Source organism: Panulirus ornatus, chromosome 59, assembly GCF_036320965.1.
Source record: "Panulirus ornatus isolate Po-2019 chromosome 59, ASM3632096v1, whole genome shotgun sequence".
Taxonomy (NCBI): domain Eukaryota; kingdom Metazoa; phylum Arthropoda; class Malacostraca; order Decapoda; family Palinuridae; genus Panulirus; species Panulirus ornatus.
In genome coordinates, this window is record NC_092282.1 from 6,970,941 (window position 1) to 6,994,377 (window position 23,437).

Sequence of the window (23,437 nt, forward strand, 5' to 3'; positions counted from 1 at the left end):
CACTGTTATACAGAGGTTTAAAAAGTTATAAATAAAGAATGTTCGATAGATGGGGGCTCCAAGAAGAGTGCAGAAATCTGACCCTGTACTGAAGAAAAACAGGTAATTACCCCTTGCAAATATTTTACGTAGAATGAAATAGGTACCCTCGCAAACATTTTACTTAGAATGATGCAAAGTACGTATTCTATTGCAGGACTTAGAATGATGCAAAGTACGTATTCCATTGCAGGACTTTTGAAAAATGAAATGACATCTACTGTGACAACACGAAATTATGTAGATCTTTAAAGATCTCTTCTTGATTGCAGGCAAAGATGACATGGGACATTTCAAGACGAGGTCTTTCACTTCCTCAAAAATTCATAAATACTTTCATAATTCTCTCTATATATCAATTAAGGGTCGGCCTTGATGTGTACTTTTCTTCGTGACTGGAGCCTACAACACAAATAGTTCCTTACCATTTTTCTGAGTTCATTAACCAAGAGCTTATCCAGTCTTCTTTTGAAAGCTTTCACACTTGATGCACAAACTATTATCTCTATATTCAGCCATGTGTGCTTTGTAAATCTTGAAATTATCGTCCTTTTGTCTGTTAATATAAATGAACTCTGGCGTTCATGGGTTATATTTCATTAATGTTCTTGATCGTCCTTGTAGTTGCAGTAAGTCGAGAAAATGTAAGGTTCTAGAATTCTCCGCCATTCTGTCATAATGTTTACATGTAAAGATAGTTAATACAACGTGACTTTTATCACGTTCCAACAAATGGCTAATACTAATTAATGAAAGTTTATGGCTCAAAGGAATTTAGAGCAAGATGATGAATCTGACGCTTAAGTGTTTATTAAAGACCATAAGTGTTTATGATTTGTATTAAGTCTCCCCACAGACATTCATAAGACGGTCAGTTATAGTCTCATGATTAGTTTGAATGATTTTTATTCGTAATAATATTTATATAAAGTAATACTTGAACATTTCGAGGATATCATTACTGCAGAGATGCGATACATATTTACCAAATTTTTGACATCTCGGCTTTTGATTGGTTAGCGGGGTAGTCTTTGCTCTTTGATTGGCCAGCGTACGATGAAGTGACTTAGGATTGGCTGGATCTGTAGAAAGTGGGCTGTGATTGGTGGTTGGAGTGGGTGGTGAGTTGGAACTTGGATGTAAACAAGAGTTAAACTGGGTGTCTGCTTGGGTTTTGGGGTGACGTCTTCCAGGAAGACTCGAGGAATATTATTGGCAGCTGAAAGGTAAGAGAGAAAGAGACAGTAAGAGGAAAAATGAGCGATTATTAGTGAAGAAGTAATAGTCGAGCTGGTTGTTTTGTATTATGGGGAAGGTTGTACACAGTTTTTCTTTTAGTGTTGACTACTAAGATTGTATGAATAATCATAAAACAATTATGACTAGAATAATTGGGTATATTTTGTTTATTCTTTTGTAGTAGGAGGGCTCAATTGGCATGTGGGGTGTGACACTCGCTCCTTCGGGAAGATTATGCCCAAATATGACCATAATGGATTTCTGATGGACGCATGGGCGTCCACTGGGTTAGGGGGCACTTGTTCCCTCTGGAAAATCAGAGAATAATAGTTGTATAGCTGCAAGTCTTCCAAGAGTTGTAAGCTAACCTTCAACATTTTAAACCCTGAAAATCCCACAGTGGGGAGCTTCCCACATCCCCGTGGTATCGTGCTTCTTTCAGCATCACTTTGAAGGTACATCCCATTGAGTTTGGATCACTCCCACACCCCCACCCTCCCTGGAATTATTCCTATGGAAGGCTATGGCTGGAGGTTTCACATTAAACTTTAATGCTTTGTCACTTATTAATCCATCTCGATAAAAGTCACGTTTTGTGCCACATTGTTTTTATCTTGGAATATTTTTTGTTTTACAGTACTAGTAGTGTGTAGATGGTAAAGTTGCAAAACATGATTTGGAGCATTATATTTTGAACAAAATTGAATAAGGTGATAGAAAAAATGTATATTTACTGGTTAGAACATCCACCTAGGAACCGGGGTTTTGAGTGGGGAAAATCGCTTTTAAGTAGTAGCTTTTAGTAAGCTATATAAGTATGGTATTTTTCCTGTTATGTGTACGTATGTAAATAGTAAGGTTCTGACATGATTTCAATCTGTGATATATACGGTGAATATGGATCCTAAGAAGTGTTAACATCTAGCTGAACCAAGCCCTTCATTTTAACTTACTGTATTCTTATTGAGTATGTATTATGAAATAGTTTCTATAGTACTGACTCGACGAAAGAATTTATGAGTGTCAGACAACTATACTATTGGGCTCTTCCTGAAAGATGGAGGAATATATCTGCCTAAAGGGACTAGCATAAGTTTATTTTTGAACAACTACATATTGACTACTTGTTGTATGTTTATTGCCTCATACAGGCAAAGCCCATGTTGAGGGTAGGGCAGAAGTTATATCCCAGTGGTTGATGGATGTGGAGACTGCTTAGTTTTTTCTTTCACGTGTTTCACTTCCTGGCAATAAACTTTTTCTCTGTTATTCTAGAAATATCCTGTTTTTATTTTATTTACAGAAAATCTAGTCACATTGGGTATACCAAGAGCAGGTTGGTGTACTGATGGAGATAGTATGGCTGCTTGGTCAGTCATTTGTTTGTTGACATTTAAGCAGCATTTTTGTAATGCTCATTTATGGTTGCGACTGGATTATCTCTACCACAATATTGAAAATTAGAATTAGTCTTGACTTCCAGGGAGGTTAAGTGAGGTTTTCTTAGGTTCTGTTGATATTTTACAAGTGTATTACCTTTTTTCCATGCTTGTTCAGTTTCCAGTGTTAGGGAGTTAATGCCAGGAACAGAAAAAGAAAAGGCTTCATTCACCAACATCCATTCTCTAGCTATCTTTTACTGAAATCACAGCTCCCTATCCACAACCAGGCACCTCAGACCTTTCTGTGGTGCCCCTGGATACTTCATCTGTCTTGGTTCAGTCCAATTACTGTCACATGAACACCTTTCATCCATCTGTATGTTCAGGCCCTGAGCACATGACCACTAAGTGACAAGAGTCCGTTGCTTTTCTACAACTTGGATGTCATATCTGTGGCACCTTTAAAGTAAAATGTAGAGTATGAGCTCCTTCCTTCCATAAAGTAAAGAATGTTTGTTTGGAATTATTTGTGCACTGCCCACTTGAAGGATCTTTGTTAAGTGTTTCATGTGTTAACTATATATCTGTGTGACATTAGAAGTTTTTCATGTATTGCCTGTATTTATGTGCGCTGAATTCATATAGGTGCCTAAAAATTGCATGTAATAAACATGAGACCACCACAATTTTATTTGAAATAATGCATTCTAAGGTAACTTCTAGCTGGTAGGGGAAGTTAGGTGAGGTTTCTTATGTTTTATTGATTATATGTTTCATTTAGATCTGTTATAATATTTTCCCTGAGCATCATAACCCTTCTCATTAATGATTTAAGTAATTTAAAGAAAAGTGGTGCTCCAGATGATGCTCTACCTATCTTATTCTACTACATTAATCACACTTTATGCTAATGTTGCAAAAGAAAATCACTTATTTCAAAACTATTTTTGTGGCACCACTAAACTGAACTTAGGTAAATGTTTACTTTTCTTACTTTTCATTACTTATTACTTGACATTGGCTTTTCCTATGAATGAAATATGATTAAGATTCTTGCTTAAAGCCATTTCTAAATTACCTTTGGAATATTGTTTTGTTATAATTGTTTAAGAAGAATAATATAATATTGATGTAGCATGATTTCAATCATATTCATTCTCTTAGCTTGTAGTGGGGAGGGCTAAGATTGTGTTGATTGATACAAAAGTATCTAACGTACTGTTATGAATACCAATAACTTATGTAAACCTCAGTGTAATGTCACTTTGGGGATGATAGGTGGCATTTTTATCTGTTTACCTTGTCATTTGCACATAACATTTACTAGTACTGGCTTCATGCACTTTGTGTATAAGAAAACATACTTGGTGCCCTCCCTGAAAAATATTGCAAACACAGTCCCTTAAAACTATGTAAAGACAAACTCCTAACAATCACATTTTTTATATAATACCCGAAAGAAAGGGAAGAGGAAGAGAAAAAGATAATGTATATGTTATCATCATTTCTTTTCCTTCATGCATTTGCATTGTTTCGTCTGGGGTGGGGTGGCTTCGAGAATGGATGACTGTAAGCATATATATATATATATATATATATATATATATATATATATATATATATATATATATATATTTTTTTTTTTTTTTTTTTTTTTTTTTTTTTTATACTTTGTCGCTGTCTCCCGCGTTTGCGAGGTAGCGCGAGGAAACAGACGAAAGAAATGGCCCAACCCCCATACACACGTACATACACACGTCCACACACGCAAATATACATACCTACACAGCTTTCCATGGTTTACCCCAGACGCTTCACATGCCTTGATTCAATCCACTGACAGCACGTCAACCCCTGTATACCACATCGCTCCAATTCACTCTATTCCTTGCCCTCCTTTCACCTTCCTGCATGTTCAGGCCCCGATCACACAAAATCTTTTTCACTCCATCTTTCCACCTCCAATTTGGTCTCCCTCTTCTCCTCGTTCCCTCCACCTCCGACACATATATCCTCTTGGTCAATCTTTCCTCACTCATTCTCTCCATGTGCCCAAACCATTTCAAAACACCCTCTTCTGCTCTCTCAACCACGCTCTTTTTATTTCCACACATCTCTCTTACCCTTACGTTACTTACTCGATCAAACCACCTCACACCACACATTGTCCTCAAACATCTCATTTCCAGCACATCCATCCTCCTGCGCACAACTCTATCCATAGCCCAGGCCTCGCAACCATACAACATTGTTGGAACCACTATTCCTTCAAACATACCCATTTTTGCTTTCCGAGATAATGTTCTCGACTTCCACACATTTTTCAAGGCTCCCAAAATTTTCGCCCCCTCCCCCACCCTATGATCCACTTCCGCTTCCATGGTTCCATCCGCTGACAGATCCACTCCCAGATATCTAAAACACTTCACTTCCTCCAGTTTTTCTCCATTCAAACTCACCTCCCAATTGACTTGACCCTCAACCCTACTGTACCTAATAACCTTGCTCTTATTCACATTTACTCTTAACTTTCTTCTTCCACACACTTTACCAAACTCAGTCACCAGCTTCTGCAGTTTCTCACATGAATCAGCCACCAGCGCTGTATCATCAGCGAACAACAACTGACTCACTTCCCAAGCTCTCTCATCCCCAACAGACTTCATACTTGCCCCTCTTTCCAGGACTCTTGCATTTACCTCCCTAACAACCCCATCCATAAACAAATTAAACAACCATGGAGACATCACACACCCCTGCCGCAAACCTACATTCACTGAGAACCAATCACTTTCCTCTCTTCCTACACGTACACATGCCTTACATCCTCGATAAAAACTTTTCACTGCTTCTAACAACTTGCCTCCCACACCATATATTCTTAATACCTTCCACAGAGCATCTCTATCAACTCTATCATATGCCTTCTCCAGATCCATAAATGCTACATACAAATCCATTTGCTTTTCTAAGTATTTCTCACATACATTCTTCAAAGCAAACACCTGATCCACACATCCTCTACCACTTCTGAAACCGCACTGCTCTTCCCCAATCTGATGCTCTGTACATGCCTTCACCCTCTCAATCAATACCCTCCCATATAGTTTACCAGGAATACTCAACAAACTTATACCTCTGTAATTTGAGCACTCACTCTTATCCCCTTTGCCTTTGTACAATGGCACTATGCATATATATATATGCACGTGTGTGTGTGTATATGTGTATATGATGGATAAGCCTTTCTTTGTGTGTTTCCTGGTGCTACCTTGGTAATGCAGGAAGTCAATCAAGTGTGAAAAAAATAAGAAGTGAGGTAAATATCTGCTTTTAGGTTTAAGTCAGGTAAGGTTTTTATAGTTATGTTGATTCCCAGAAGCATTTTATGTATTTCATTTCATTTTGCCCCATTTTCCCCTGTTCTTCATAGTCCTCCCTACTACCAGTGTATTTATCTTGGGATGTAAAATAAATGCTCCACCTATGGTTTTTCAGAATGGTAAGATCTGAATCTGCCTTTTTCAGATCTGTCATTAGTGTCTCATTATTTATGATACCAGCTTACCTTTATTGTTTTTTTTAATATAGTTTTATGATGACTATTTTGCTCCTAAAGTATGCAATTGATTCCATAAAGACATTGGAAGAAGCCATCTTTTGTTCACGTGAAACCTTGATGACATCTATGTATTTTTAGGAATTTCATTTGATTATGGAAAAGATGGTTAGCCTGTGTTTTGCTGCTCATTCAGAAGATTAAACCAAAATGTATATTATTTTTCCACTTTAAACTTACCACATGTGATTCAGACTTATATGTAATCTAATATAGCCCACGCTTAACCTGACTTACCTGAGCCTTTCTAATAAGTGTGTACATACCTGCATCAGTTTATATCTCGCAATAGCTATTGATGGAAGCAAGATGGGATATGGGGTTAGATGCTAAACAATGAATGTCCAGTATTGAAGCCATGTGGAAGGTTTGTTGTATGAATAAAGGAGATTAGTCTGCAAGCAACAGCAATTTAAGGACCTAGATTTTGGTTGTGTCCATGTATTTGTTTGATTTGCTTTAGAAATGACACTTGTATATTGCCATTGGAGAACTTTTTTTTTTTTTTTATTCCTCAGCCATGTATTTGCATGCAAAAATTGATGAATGCTGTGTTTGTCACATTGATGGAACTGATTGCCTGGGTACTCAAAATTTTCTGGATTCTACCACCTAATTTTTTTCCACCCACCATGGATTGGTATCATTTAATAGTTTAAGGATGTGGTGTACTGTAAGTACAATATACTTTGATCACTATTATGTTTTTTATGCTTATTATATGTATTTAGCTATTGTTTTGTATAATTATTTTTTTATAATTACTGAGGGTGACCTCACGTGGAGGAAATCTACAGAAGAGGTCCTTATCATTCGTATGATACAGTTTGTTAGGCGAGTCCTCAGCCTAGATTTGATGCATCAACCCTACTTGGTACAGGGAATCTCACGGGTTTCTGCCCCTTTAGATTGTCTTCAGAAGGTATCCGTTTTTTCCTTTGGGTGTTGTGTTCTGAAAGTTTTCGGCTCATCTGCATTTTGGGGATGAGCTTTTAGTTTTTATTATTATTATTATTATTATTATTATTATTATTATTATTTAACAGTGGATTCAGAAGTTTAGACATTTTTGGACTGAATGTTGTGGGTTGCAAGTCTAGATTTATGTGTTTATAAAAGTTTGGTATTTCAGTCTTTAGAGGTTTTTAGTGGAGAGTGATCCCAGAATTATTGCCAGAAATACTGAAGAGTTCCTTATGATACCAAAGATAACTTCAAACCTAATGAGTGATAGATTAACGGAATCATATCATCGTTTCGATGTCTGCTCATGAAAAAGCTTATTCAGCGATTCGCTTTAGAGATTTGCTCTTTAATGTTATTGATTGAAATAATTTAGTGTTTTGGTGGTAGTTGAACTCGCTTATATATGTTGTGGTTTTGAATGACTCATCTAGGATCATATCAGGGTGACATGCAGTAAATTATGCATGTCCTTTAGAGACGTATTCCCAGGTTTTTCAAACCGTTATAACTGCACTTGGCAAAATGTAGTTTTCCCACAAATCATCGCATTTGTTACCACTTGATTACGTCGCTACAACCCTTTGGTTATGATAACATAGCATTTAGTTATGATCGAAGAGGCTTGGACATCATACTCGAACATTGTACTCAAAATAGTTTTGAGGTAAATCACAAATTTGGTTTTAAGTTCGGCAGTCATTTGAAATGTTAAATTGGTAGGTCTTCCGTATGCACACTTGAAAGCCTGTACTACGATTAGACCTGATTATGATAAAATAGTCATGAATTCGTGTAAGGATGTAAGTAGAATGTTAGGTACCGAATGGTAGATACGAGGGCGAGATAGTACATAAAGCCGTTTCGCTCAACGTCAGCGACCAGTAGATACTCGGGTATTAACACTATGGCTTCAGAGCAGTCTAGCACGGAGCGTTAGGTGGGATAGGGAAATTCACTTGTAGGAAACATAATGATGAAGGCTGATGTTAGGTGTGAACGGACAGGAGGCGAACAGATAGAGCGTATAAGCCTCCCTTTTGCTGTGCGGTCGTAGGGAATGCACTTCCTGCCCTCTTGATATTTGAAGGAATTTTTACACCTATCAGTGGAAGAATGAGAATTCATCTCGTGTCTTAAACGCAACCAGCAGTGAATGTTCAGGTTTACGTCACTAGGGTCGACCTCTCACCTGCAGGAGAAAGCTGTGCCATCTTTACATGCCTTTGTTCGCTCCGGGGAAGGATTTCGACTTTTTCTTTCCCCTAACCCTTTGTGAGGACTTCAGGTCTACAGATTCTTTTTTGAGGTAGTGGCCAAAATAGGTGTCGTCTGTGAATATATATATATATATATATATATATATATATATATATATATATATATATATATATATATATATATACACGCGTCCTGTGGTAATAATGAAATATTTAGGCGCGTCAGGAACTTCACTCACAATAGTGTTCGTCTGGATATGATGTGATTCAGGAAACTGGTTATTTAACTCTTTAACTCCAGTTGGTTTTCCATTTTTTTCCCGTGGTGTTAACTTATTGAAATGGGTTGGGTGATAAACAAGGGGTATATACTAACATTTTAACAGTATGTAATTACAAATGACTTGCCTAATTATCGTTAACAGGGAATGTTGATATTAATGTTCCGGAGTTATCATCAGTGGGCTTAAAAGTAAGGTTTTACCTCACATATTGGGGCTGACATCTCCCGAAGTCAGCAGCAGCCGTGATTGGTGTAGTAACATTAAGCTTAAACTTACCATAAGAGTTTTTTACAACCAGTTAACAGATATTTTAAGCGATAAACGGTATACAGGTGTGCGACGGAGCTTCAGCGAAACTACTAGTACCAGTTGTTAAGGTGAGGATAGTAGACCTGTTTTAATTTGCAATATAAATGGTGTAAACAGTTCATGAGTGTCAAGATTGAGGGGACCCTCTGTGGCTAAGTTGGGTGTGTGGAGCGTGGTGGGGTTTACACGGTCTCGGCCCTGCGGACTCGGTTAGGGTGGTGGCGGCGGGTCGACGACTAACTCCTACACTCCCTCATAGTGCCAGCGTCTGTGGTTCCACGTTGTGCATTCTTACGTCACTTCCCACCCCTCAACACTCCCCACCTCCTCCACCCGACCATGATGCACAAACCGTTGTGTTATGAGCCTATACCACCCCTGTTCTGCGTGATTGTCTGCGTGATTGCGCTTGATGGCAGACTTTTAACAAATTCCCAAAGTCTTTTATATATGTCGTCACTCAGTTGTAGAACATTTGAATTCGAAAAAAAAACTATATTTATGGGACTTATTGTACCCAGACGAGTTTGAGTCGGTATATTAACTTTAAATGGCATAGTAACCTGGCAGTCTTTGTTGAAGCAGTTTAACCCCTTTGAGCGCGATGTTATGGTCTTTGCACGTACGATGGTATGACCTTTGACCTGCCCATTAATGTTCAGGTCATGCAATCCGCAAGGATCTTACCGCTGTGGTCACATGCTGTTGTTTTGGATTTTGAAATGAAATCTTCATTTCGATTTCCGGCGAAAGAATGGCAGTTAAGCTGAGGAAATAAGTTTGCAGAAATTAGCTAATTGATGATACCAGTCACCTAATTACGCATTATTTTCTCGTGTATATTTCTCAGCCAGTCCCAGATTTGATGACAGCTATAGCAATCAGTTATTCGTATTTTTTCTTTTCTTTTTGAAGTTATGATGATGCAATGATTAGTGAATTAATCAGGTAGGTGATGATAGGTTTGTTGAATGAATTCAGGCAATAAGAAACACTTTTTGTATAACTTCAGGTAGGAAATGGCTGAGTGTTTTTGGCTTGTATAGTCAGTCTGGTTTGTGGCATTTTTTCCGAAGTGAATTTTTAACTGCTTGGTGATTCCTGCAGATTTTTAGCTGTAGTGTCCGTGTTAACTGAGAAGCACTTGCTTCCTTAATGCGATCAGTTAGGTGCTATTGTTATTTACAGTGAAATTTGGTTTATCCATATTAGAGACTGGTTTGATCAAGATATTAACAAAAAAAATTTTTCTAATTCTTTTGGACAACATCCGGGGTTGTACATAGTGTGAATTGTATAATGCAGCCAGACATGGAAAAAAAAAAACGTTATTTGTGCGTAGTGATCGGATGATGCTGAAAGACATTACATTGTGGGAGAAAAATGCAAGGAGTTTAGTTTATTGGACAATTTATTAGAACTTTTCAGTGACTTTATTAATGCAGCCAGTATTTTTAAGTGAACTGATGAATGTGTAAGCCTGGCTGGTGAAGATCAAGTGGGTGTCCATCCTTCCTTCCAGCAAATCCTACAAATTTGGTGCTCGTCGGCGGTCATTAATTACCTTCCTTACCGTAAGAGAAGCGGTGTCCACTTTCATGCAAGTGATGGAGAGAGGCACATTTTCCCTGATGTACTCATATGTTTCTTTTTTTTTTTACTGGGACTTGTCGTACTCTGATCGAAAGTGTGATGTGGTGCAGTGCATCCTGTTCATGTGTATAAGATGTATTTTGTGTGGAAACACACCATGGCTTATGTACGGCACATTGGGTACTTGAGTAGTTTCTCGTGTGTAATAGACATTTCCTTTAAGGTGTATCGCTAGATTAGATAACGAGTGTAAAATGGGTTTCGAAGGCCTTTTATTATATTTGGTATGTTGGTAAAGCTCCTGGGAATGTTTCCACCATCATCCACGTCACTCCTGCCCCACCACAACCCCCTTCCTCCCTCCTTGAAGATCCCCACTCATCCCCTCCTGCCCCCACCGCCTACGCACCTCCCACTCCCCCACATACACAAACTGCCTTCTGGTAAATTCTACAACACTTTAGTAGGCTGGTAGTGGAGATGTTCCGGATCGCATTAACTTTTTTCAATGTATAGTTTCGTAAGGCTTTCTTAAGCATTGGTTAAGAAGGAGTTTCGTTCGAAAAAAAATGAAAATCCTAGGATCTTTGTGAACGTTTGGTTAGTTCCACGTCAGCGCGAATGACGTGTGACGCGCCTTTCCTCCCTACCCCAGCAGATCGACCCCCCACCATTCCCCGCCTGGGTGCCTTCAACCGCTAACCACATATGACACTTGTCTGATAGTATTTTGTTGTTTTTTTGTCTGTCAGTCTGTGACGTTTATGATCATGATTGTCAAAATTGGATGACAGTGTAAGAAGAAAATGGTACGTGTAACTCTGGCACTTGGATAGTCCCTTCTCCTCCCACCAGATTGATGAACAGGTCTCCGTTTTCTTCACTTCTCTCCTTGAACCCCCATTTCTTCATCCCCTCCCACCTTCCCCAGTTACCAGTAACTCCTTCCAGTATGGGAATGGTATACTAAACTATTTTCATTTTTGTGAATTCTCGGGTATCTGTTGGACTTCTAGTCCGGAAAGAAACAGGTTGCGAGAATATCAGTCTTAAAACTTGGATTTTATTCGTCGTGTTTGAAATAAAGTACAATCGTTGTTTACTGCGGGCCAGAAACTTATGTTGTTAACTATTAGAATGCAGTAAATTGCCTTTGCTCTGCTGGTACGAAAGAAGCGATAGATGCCCTGTGAAGCGGAAGGTCGCTTTACGTGCGAGTGTACTCTGGGCGCCTTTGTCATACTGCTGCCTAAAGTGGAAAAAGTAGTTTCGTCTGCCCTCCTAGGGTCATGCAGGCGCCAGTGAGGGTAAATGAGTGTTTAGAATACCTCCTGCAAAATATAATATTGGAACACCTTCCGTGAGGCTGATAGGTATTCATATTTTTGGTCAATTCGTAATTAATGAAGACACGTAATAACCAGTCCGATGACTGGTTATTACGGGAGATAATTCAATCATCTTATTTGTGACTAATATGATATTGAGATTATTTACATTGGTATGATTTGTTTGAGATGATGATGATGGTTATCCTTCCCTTCACTGGTTAGGTCTGCATATAAGAATGATTTCAACAGTGTCCCCTCCCATGATTTCTCCCCTCCTCCTGCATCCCCGCCAGACAGAACCCCCCCTCCCCCCCCTCAAGTTGTGGCTGGCGCGGGAGGAAGGGAGTTGGGGGGGAGGGGGCGAGGCGAAACCTGTTTGAGGGGTGGTAACCCTGAGCTGCGCCAGTGTCCCAGTGCCTCCGGGCTGGTTCTGAACACTCCGGCATCGTCCAAAAGACTCGTGGACAGTCGCAGCTATTAACTACACCCCCTAGCGCACTGGTGAATTGCTCATTTCCTTAAATTTCCTTTACTAGCGGAAATGTTGAGTGAACTGTGCGAAAGAGCAAAGTTTGTAATGTGTGGTTGTGTAATTAGATGGGATGTAACAGTTCCTGATCACAGTATACGTGTTCTTAAAGCAGTGCATATTTTAGTTGGCAGACTGTAACTAAGTGCTGGTGAAATTCTCAGATAATTAATGAAAGGAGTACTTTGGAGTCCACGAACATATTATTATCGATGTGTATATATATATATATATATATATATATATATATATATATATATATATATATATATATATATATATATGATTAAGAACGATTTTCACATAGGGCTCTTGTACCCCACACAGATGGGAAATGAATTATTTCCATCGGATTTCTATGGAGCGAGATTTCTCACTGATGTTCATGAATACAGCCTTACCAAAGGAGACATATCCCTCGCTGGTTAACCTCTTGCTGGCGAGATCGGTAATATATATATATATATATATATATATATATATATATATATATATATATATATATATATATATACATGCATGCATGCATGCATTAAATGTTTTGCGCCTCCAGCTTGTGATTTGCGCTGTCAACCTTGGGTATGACATTCGAGTCCAGCCACTGCATACCACGAGTGCATTACTCATATCAATCATGCCTATTTAATTCATGTTTATTAGACTTCTTTTTCCATTGTATGTTTATAGTCTTTCCTTCACTGCATTTTTTTTTTTTATAGTATTCTTTTCATTATTGAAGAATAGCTTTGAGAAATTTGAAATTGATTTAACAGGATTTAATTTTTTTTTTCCACAGACTTGAGCTGGTTTGCTTGTCACAATGGAACAACGCACTCTACTTTGCCTGTTACTTGCAGTAGTAGTTATAGCCAAACCTGCTGACGAAGAGAAAAAATCTAGAGTCTACAACGTAAGTAATTTTCATTTAAAACTTTCATTAACAAATATAGTACTTAGGAACATTTATGCCTTGTTTCCCTGTTATACGTATGTGACTTCAGTTGATGAGTTATTCTTCATTCTTGTCATTTAATGGATAAGGATTAGCACGCATTATTATTACTTTAAGCTCTTGAGCAATTCGTTTAGTGACAACTTCAGTACCCTGCAGATTGAAGTACCAGTTATTACAAAGAGCTTAAAGTATACCTTTCATTGTGGAGTAGTAACCATTCGTGTCAGTGTCAGGTGGAATGTTTTCACATACAGAAAATGCAAAGTAATGAGGCTGGAACAATGAAAGAAGGCTTTGACGCAAATGTTGGAAATGATTGCCTGCAGGAAGGTGGGAAAGGGATATTGGAGTTGTGGCAGACTTGTAGCCAACGTTTGGAAAGCATGAGAGCGAGAAATGAGTACTGCTAGATGAGAGAGGTGAGGAGAAACTTTGAAAAGAATAATGTAGACAAAGCAAGATCAATCCAAAAATTTTTCTGAGTTCATCCAAAGCAAATTGTCAATTAAAGATCCTCTATTAAGGCTGAGGGATTTTATGGACATTTCTTGAGCATGAGGATTTATTTGGATTTATTTGATAATTTTGAAAATGTTTTCTCATTCGAAAACAATTGTCATTCAATCACCTTTTCTAGGTATAAGGCTTATGGTCCTAGTCAAATCTCCATGGGTGCTTTAAATAGATGTGCAGATATGCTTGAAGGACCAGGAGGAGGAGGAGGGTGCAATAACCATGGGAATGAGAGAGGGCAAATGTCAAGCCTGTTTTTTAAAAAATTAGGGATTAGGAAATTGCTCTGAATTACAAACCGTCTCCCAGGAAGTGTGGTCTGTAAGCATTGGAAAAGATAGTCAAAGCAAATGGATAATTTTTTTTTAAAGGAAAAGCTACCAAGTTGAGAGGATGTAGGTTCAGAGAAAGATCGTGCATTGCAAATCATTTATACTTCCATTACAGAGTGAGCCCTAATGCTAGAGATATGTGGTCAGTGTGTGTTCCAGGACTGCCAAAAAACTTTCATCACTATCACAACAGAGTTTGATTTACACAGACTGTTTGAAAAAGAGTGTGCTACATTTACATATTGAAGAGTGTATGTGTAATATACTGTGTAACTGTTTTCTGTGGTAGTGTGGGTTGGAGCAGTGTAGGTGACATGTAAATTGTCAGTCTGTAAATCAGCAGTTTTGCTGGTGGATATTCAAGGAATTGTCATATCCTCCTCAATTGTTAATGCTGCAACTGCAACTTTAGTTTTAACTACAACCTCCTACACTACTCTCCATGTGAAAAATGCTAAGCAACCATGGCAACAAAATTTTACCACGTTCTGCCTTGGTCTCTTGGTCTGTTTTGAACCCCTGTTCGTTAACATAGTTTGTATATAGTCCTTGTATGCATGTCATTTTTCAATATTTTCATACTAAACGTATCATATTGTATCTGGCATTTTTAGTAATGAAAATTGTTTCAATATAGACCCTTTCATAAATTCTTGTTTTTTCATCAGTTCCCAAAAGTTCGATTTATTTTGTTAATTTAAGAACATTATCAATGATGTGGTTTTTGTTTTTACAGGAAAAATTAAGTGATGAAGAACACTTTGTTAATGATGAACACAACCCAGATTATGACCATGAAGCCTTCTTAGGAGAAGATGAAGCTCGGACCTTTGACCAGCTCACACCAGAAGAAAGTAAAGACAGGCTAAGGTTTGTATTTGAATTTGGGATGTACTAAAGGCCTATTTTGGAATGCATTGAGTGCCTCCAAACAGATGACTGAGTTCATTGTAATACAAAAAAAAAAAGACTAAATGGCCACCAATTTGAGTCATCATTAATGCTTTACTCAATTTCCTCATCAGTTGTTGTGTAAGGAGAATGGCAGAAATACATGAGGTATCATGGTTGAACTTAATTAAGATGAATTGGTTACCTTCTGTGTGTACTGTGAGACTTATTAAGATAGGAAAAGCAATAAAATATTAGGTGCATTTTACTCACTATCTGATAACAATATTGTAAACTTAAAGTATATTGACTGATTCATCAACTTTGTATTTTTCATTTATTCCCGACTTTTTTCCACTAGCAAGGTAGCTTTAAGAACTGACTAATACGGCACCATTTTCACACATCTAATATCTGGCTGTTATGCATGATGTACATAAATCAGAGACCCCCCTCTGTTCCACCATGGAAGAGAGAGGTATAAGTTGAGATGTCATTGCAGCCATTAAGTGTAATTCACATTGAGTCTTAACAGTAAACGATTCTTCAAAAGATGTAATAAAAGAGCAAAAGAAGTTTAAAGAAAGTAGTTAGAAATGTTTTTAAAGAATTTGTTAGCATTAGTTAAGGATGAATTGAATTTGGCTAAGTATTGAAACTGTGGCTACACACAGTACACCAATGTTTAAAACATTGTTTGATAGTAAAGAAGTTCAGGAGATGGAGCCACATTGGTACAAAACCCTGTTTGTTCTTTATAGATAGATAATTATATTAATCACTAATCAATCATCCGTTTGTTATAAACACCCCTTCCAGAAGTAGTGATAAGTTTGTACTTCTTAATTTCAGCAAAATAGTTGATAAGATTGATTTAGATCATGATGGATTAGTGACAGAGAAGGAACTGCATGATTGGATAGAGTACACCCAGAAGCGTTACATCAATGATGACGTGAAGAGGCAGTGGAATGCCAACAATCCAGAGAACAGAGAAACATTGCACTGGTCAGAATACAAAGCCATGGTATATGGCTTTATGGAAAGTAAGTTTAAATTATTAACTGAGACGTTATTCTTGTATTTATGAAAGCTCCTCCATGGGTCTTCCTGCATCCAGTGGATATACTTGTACATTTTAAAGCTTCTTGGGATGATTTTCTTTGAGCCTACTTACCGTAAACCTTTATATCTATTTATATTGAGAATTTTTCCCTGCTGCTATGCCCATTTATCCTCTTGTCCTTATGACCTGCCTCTTACTTTCTTCATTCTTGTATGTATTTACTCGTGTGTGTATTGTGGGTACTACCATTTGTTGTTTGTGTATGTTCTGGTTATGTTAAATCTGGTTAATAAGAACTTCCTTGTGTTAGTTGAAGATACCATGAAACGGAACAAATTTTATTGGCCATTATTGTATAATTTATCTTGGTCCTTCTGTTCTCTGTCCAACCTCTAATTAACAGCAAACTTTACACTTCAGCTCCTTTCCATTGCTGTGTCTTTTGTTTTTATGCTCATCCTTTTCCAATGAATTCCTTAAATCCCTGCCTTTTCATTGATCATTTTATCAGGTGCCATGTTTTTGTTGATCTTTTACACCTACAACTGTAACTTTTACTTGCAGTTCTCCTTCATAGGAGAAATCTCAGCATACTTGAATCAGTATCAGTACACTGTTTGCAAGCTTCTTGGACTGTGAATTTCCAAACTTTGTTATCTGGCAAACAAATTTTTTTCATTTTATGTATTGCTCTGTTAACTCTAGAATTTTAGCATCGTTTAACTTCCAGCTATGAGTCAATGACATCCATCCATCCTCAAGCTGAGGACTTCCTGAATTTCATTGCACACTTCAGGGAGTAGCTTAGATCCTTGAAGACAGGTGGCAGGGTGCTTGAAACCCTCATATTTTCCATTCTTAATGTTACAGGGCAAATTTTTTTTCCCCCTCCCATATATCATGACCAGTGTCCCTTCACCCTCTATCTACTTTTTACCTATACTGAAACATGGACCTCCACACCTATTGATATGCTTCCTACTTTTCACTTTATATATCTAAGTTGATTTGTCTGTGTTTGTACCTATACATTTCCACACCCCAAATGCTTTCATTGTACCTAGTTACCAATAATTTCCCTAACATTACCTGAAATATCCCAAGCCCTGATGAGTTTTCACTACATGTTTATCTCTTTCATGACTTGCCTTTCCTCCATGTCCCTTCTACTGTACTGGTGTTTATCATTGACCAGCCTGCCATTTCCCAAGTGTTCTACATGATCATCCCATCCAAAGACTTTGATCCATGTGCCTTTGTGATTACTTCTTGCCACCACTTGACCTTGCATTTTCATTCATTCATTCTGTTTTGTAAATAATACCTATCCCTTTTTGGAGAATAATTAATAATGAACAAGTTTTTCCCTAAGTATCTTAAGTCTGCTGGTATCTTACATTTCACATTGAATTTTTTTTTCTATGTCCATATCTCTGATGCCTGTTCTGTTCTTGAACTTCCTCAAGAGGGGTAGTCATGGCAGAGTCTCCATAACTGGGAACTCCAGTGCTGCTTTTTAGCCTTTAATGCCTCCCCCTTAACAGGCCACTGGAAGAGGACAAGTCTAGCACAGTGTTTGCAAAGGCTCCTACCTAAAGTTCCTGCTGACTACCTCTACCTAATGCCCCAGCCTAATGTTCTTACTGACTACCCCTACCTAATGCTCCTGCTTTATGTTCCTACGTACTACTTCTACCGAAAGTTCTTACCTAATGTTCCTTCCTATTACTAATATCTATTGCTCCTACCATTTTGCCATAAGGATGGGTTAGCACATAGCACTTTCTATTGGAAAATCTAGAGTTAAAAAGAATGAGCAGTGTGAGTTAAGTGTTGTCAGGTGTTATGTGTGACAAGGAGAGATTGTATGTTTATAGAAAGAATGACAGTAGTCCACCTCTGTGTGAGGCAGAAAGAAAAGACAGCTACCTGGGTCAGAGGAATACAACTTGTTACTCATTAAAGTGCTGGCTTGCTACACTGTCATCACTAACACCCCTGATACCCAGGTGGTTAGTACTGGTAATATGCCTGCCTACCAGCTACAACTTACCTTTTTTTTTTTAACATACAAAATATTTACTGTACTTAGCACTATATTTTGTGCGTATGGAATAGCTGTAATGTTGCATAACTCCGAAGTTTTACACAGTCTGTCTATATCTTTGATGCCCAATTCCTCCAGGAACTCCCCTCATGCAGCTGGCCACTGCAAAAGTCTTCACTTATCTCTGTCCTTACATGCCATCCTCGCATACACCATTCCACACATTTTTGCACCATCTCCAGTACTCTTCCACTCTGTTTACCAATTTCACAGGGTGTTCTTCCTCTCACACAAACCCTTTAGTCGTACTATCATGCACTCTCCTTGTAAACGCCCCATCTTGCATTCTTTCCACATGTCCATTGCACCTCAAAGTATTATGTTTCATTTACTCTACCACTCCCTTCTCTACCACTCCCTTTGTAATGCCTGCCATACCAGATGTCTCATACACCCCCCTCATTTCATTTTTTCATTCCATTTAGTCATACCACATGGTATTAAAAAAATTAGTTCTTCTGTAGTATTGAAAATTACTTGAAATAGCCAGCTCACAACTATGACATTTTTCACATTAATGTTATTTCAAACCAGATATGGATCCATCAGAGCTCGAAGATGAGGAGGGGATGACATATGCTGAAATGGTGAAGCGAGATGAGAGAAGGTGGCATTTGGCAGATGAAGATGATGATGAAGCTCTCTCAATAAAAGAATTCACAGACTTCCTCCATCCAGAAGAAGCTGAACATATGCAATCCATTGTAGTAACTGAAACGATGGAAGATATTGATAAGGATAAAGATGGGAAAATTTCATTAGAAGAATATATTGGTAAGTCCTATAATTGTATTTGAATTTAACCTTTCCATCACTGACCACATTGTAAAACTTCTCTCCCATCCTAATGAATGTTAGTAGTATTTATATTTTAGATCATATAAGCCACAAAGTCATTTAAAGTGTCATAATCATTTTGACCTTAGCATGACCTATTGCATTTAAATCTTGCTGCACCTTGGCCATTTCAGTTCACTGTATGTACCATGTCCAGTTGCATAATCCTGCTTTACTGTAAGTCTTCCTCAAGTATGATACTTGGTTATCATCATCATCATCATCATCATCATGGCGATGGGAATAAATAAGGGCAGACTATGAATTATGTACATGTGTATATATGTATATGTCTGTGTGTGTATATACATGTGTACATTGAGATGTATAGGTATGTGTATTTGCGTGTGTGGACGTGTATGTATATACATGTGTATGTAGGTGGGTTGTGTGCATTCAAATTGTTCCCTTATAGTTTTCTGCGGATAAATGATCATTATGGATATTTCTGCATGCTAGAGTTACATTTGACATCTGGCAACTATGTATGCCTCTATCCATTGGTTCCTTCAAAAGCTGGTGGGAAAATTCAGGTTGGTTGACGTATGTGGTTAGGACTCAGTCAGATGTATGCTGTAAGGTGACAAGATTTAAAGAGTTAATGGTATTATTTTGGAGTAGATTGTATTGTTTTATTATTCAGGAATGTCCAGTTAGCTTCGATGTAACTTGTCTAGTTCATGGCCAGGTTTAACAGAATTTTATCGAAGAGTTTTTCGATATTTCTCAACATCTTAGAAAATTTTGTTAATCATCTTCAACCAATGTCATTGATGCTAGATCTTGGTAAAATGTTAAGAGGGAATTCAGGTTGAGCAATGTTGGATACTAAACCATATCTTGACATCTTTCAGTATGGTAGTCTGAAGGATGTTCAGCAGTACATTGCAAATGAAAGGATGTCCAGCAATTTATTTCCTCAAAGGATATTCAATAGAACATTGCTTTTTGTATTTAGTACCATCTCTGAGAGTATCACACCTGGCTCCATTGCTTTCTTGTGAAAGACGTGTTCTCTTGACACTACTGTTGCCATCTAACTCATTATATTGGATTATATTACTGTTTTCTCTCAGACCAGCTTTCAAAAATGCATGAAGAGACTTGGTCTTCACACCCATTGGAGTGGTACAGGACACCTGGCTTGGCCTCACTGTTTTCCTGGTCATTATCAGTGGGCTAATTTTGTTAATCTTAATTTTACAAGTGTTCCTAGGTGTAACATTCATTTACATGTTTTTTATTGAGAGTGGAGGTAGAGCAGGTAAAGAAAATTTCAGTGTCAGAAATGTGAGGTTAACTTTATTAGCTCGATAGAAAGACTTAGTAAATCCCAGTCTTAACTCCGTGAAGTACTTCAGTATATATTGCTTAGATTATAAGGTTATTAGTGGTGAATATCAGTGTATTACTTCTGTTACTTATCAACAGTGGGCATTTCTTGAGTAAGGTGCCTCAAACATTGTTCATTATTCATTGGAGTAAACAGTTCATGCTCCCCACAAAAAGATGAATTGGATTATACAGTAGGTATGTCAAAACAAAATGGAATATAGTGCTCGCATAGGCAACCATATCAACTTTTATTTTGGAAAAAGTGTTGAGATAGTGATTTTTGGTTTTATTGGAAATGATTGTATAGTGCTAAAAAGTATCTAATTTTCACATTTGCAGGAGGAAGAAAAGCTTTGGAAGTTTAAGTAAGGGAAGAAATAAAATAAAGAAGACTGGAGTTGTAGAAGTCATAAATAGAAGGTTATCATTTACTTTATCAGAGGCTGACAGAAACCAAATGATCCATGTCATATGTGTGATTATAAAGATAAACCAAATGATCTATGCCATATGTGTGATTATAAAGATCAGATGTAGAAAATTGGAGTGGATTTGAAATTTGAATTTTTTCACATTCGCACCTCTTTTCAGAGGATGACAGACAGCTAATGATATATGTCGTATGTAGAAAGTTGGAGTTTATTTGAATTTTCTATTTCACTTTCAAGACAGTCCTGAATTTTTTCTCTTTCACTCTGGTTTCACTTTCATGTTTATACTGTATGTCATTATGTATCTATACTGTTTTTTTATTGTCCTTGCTCAATTTTGATATTTTCATTTAAGTATGGGACTGAGTTTGGTAAAGTGTGTGGAAGAAGAAAGTTAAGAGTAAATGTGAATAAGAGCAAGGTTATTAGGTACAGTAGGGTTGAGGGTCAAGTCAATTGGGAGGTGAGTTTGAATGGAGAAAAACTGGAGGAAGTGAAGTGTTTTAGATATCTGGGAGTGGATCTGGCAGCGGATGGAACCATGGAAGCGGAAGTGGATCATAGGGTGGGGGAGGGGGCGAAAATTTTGGGAGCCTTGAAAAATGTGTGGAAGTCGAGAACATTATCTCGGAAAGCAAAAATGGGTATGTTTGAAGGAATAGTGGTTCCAACAATGTTGTATGGTTGCGAGGCGTGGGCTATGGATAGAGTTGTGCGCAGGAGGATGGATGTGCTGGAAATGAGATGTTTGAGGACAATGTGTGGTGTGAGGTGGTTTGATCGAGTAAGTAACGTAAGGGTAAGAGAGATGTGTGGAAATAAAAAGAGCGTGGTTGAGAGAGCAGAAGAGGGTGTTTTGAAATGGTTTGGGCACATGGAGAGAATGAGTGAGGAAAGATTGACCAAGAGGATATATGTGTCAGAGGTGGAGGGAACGAGGAGAAGAGGGAGACCAAATTGGAGGTGGAAAGATGGAGTGAAAAAGATTTTGTGTGATCGGGGCCTGAACATGCAGGAGGGTGAAAGGAGGGCAAGGAATAGAGTGAATTGGAGCGATGTGGTATACAGGGGTTGACGTGCTGTCAGTGGATTGAATCAAGGCATGTGAAGCGTCTGGGGTAAACCATGGAAAGCTGTGTAGGTATGTATATTTGCGTGTGTGGACGTGTGTATGTACATGTGTATGGGGGGGGGTTGGGCCATTTCTTTCGTCTGTTTCCTTGCGCTACCTCGCAAACGCGGGAGACAGCGACAAAGTATAAAAAAAAAAAAAAAAAAAAAAAAAAAAAAAAAAAAAAAAGTATGGGACTGTAAAGTTATACATCATGTTTTGCCAGGTGATATGTACCGTGGTGCTGGTGATGAGTTTGAGCCAGCATGGGTAAGCAATGAACGTGAACAGTTTCGCGAGTACAGAGACAAGAATGGAGATGGATATCTTGATGAGGATGAGGTGGGTAAGACAAAGTATTACTGATGACTAACATTACATTTCTTATCTAGGATTGACCATTTGCAATAAACTACAAATCTTAGCATTTAAGGGATTACAGGTCTATCATTACTATTGTTTTGGCATGATATTTAACTGTCATCATTATCAGAAAAGTCTTGTAGAACAGAGGTAGTGCTATCGAAAGTTGCTTTTGAACAATACAAAAAACACATCAGTGGCTGAGGATTATAAGGATTCTAGTTTTAGATGTGCTTTGTTCATTGCTTAAGAGCTTCCTCCTCCCCTCAAGTTAGATTTCACCTGGTCTTAAGTCATTGGGGAGAAAAAACGGTTTGGTTATGAAAGCAAGATGAACTTGTGGATGATCCAGAGATTTGTGACTCAACTTCTTTCACAGTATGATTGATGTTACATGTGTAAAGGAGGAAAAATTGAGGAACTAAAGGAACATTACAGGAGGTTTGGCTTCCTGTACTCATCCAAAAAAGATGAACAGTGGAATCTCATAAAGTGGCACAGAGATCTTGAGATGGCCGTTTCAGATGAAATTAAGATGTAGATGGAATAGTGCCAGCCAGTGAGCTTGAATTGTTGAAAGCAGTTTTATCACACGAAATGAGTCATTTGAAGATCCTTCAGTTTCTTCATGACAAAGCTCAAGCAGTGTGTACTTTAACCCTTTCATTGATGTGAGCCAAGATCATGATGCTACACTGTAGAGTGCTCTAAGCCATGATTGTGGCTTAACTATGTCATATCTCTGATGCCTCTTCCAACTGGAACTCCCTCCAATTTAGTCTCCCACTTCTTGTTCTCTCCACCTCTGACACATATGTCTTCTTTGTCAATCTTTCCTCACTCATTCTCTCCATGTGACCAAACCATTTCAATACACCTTCTTCTGCTCTCTCAACCATACTCTGTTACCACACATCTCTCTTACCCTTTCATTAATTACTCGATCAAACCACCTCACACCATATATTGTCCTCAAACATCTCATTTC

General features: G+C 38.0%; 1 protein-coding gene across 2 annotated transcripts in view; it reads left to right on the forward strand.

Moving 5' to 3' along the window:
* Positions 1–1,128: 1,128 nt before the first annotated feature.
* scf (Calumenin scf) overlaps positions 1,129–23,437 on the forward strand; it is a 28,540-nt gene continuing 6,231 nt past the window's right edge. The window contains exons 1-6 of one of the 2 annotated variants that reach the window (XM_071696682.1): positions 1,129–1,265; positions 13,305–13,418; positions 15,045–15,178; positions 16,052–16,245; positions 18,907–19,146; positions 22,313–22,428. In XM_071696682.1, the coding sequence (XP_071552783.1) occupies positions 13,329–13,418; positions 15,045–15,178; positions 16,052–16,245; positions 18,907–19,146; positions 22,313–22,428 (774 nt within the window). In that variant the 5' untranslated portion in view covers positions 1,129–1,265; positions 13,305–13,328. Of the gene's footprint in view, positions 1,266–12,340; positions 12,481–13,304; positions 13,419–15,044; positions 15,179–16,051; positions 16,246–18,906; positions 19,147–22,312; positions 22,429–23,437 lie in introns of those variants that run through there. The other variant, XM_071696681.1, reaches the window with a different exon arrangement.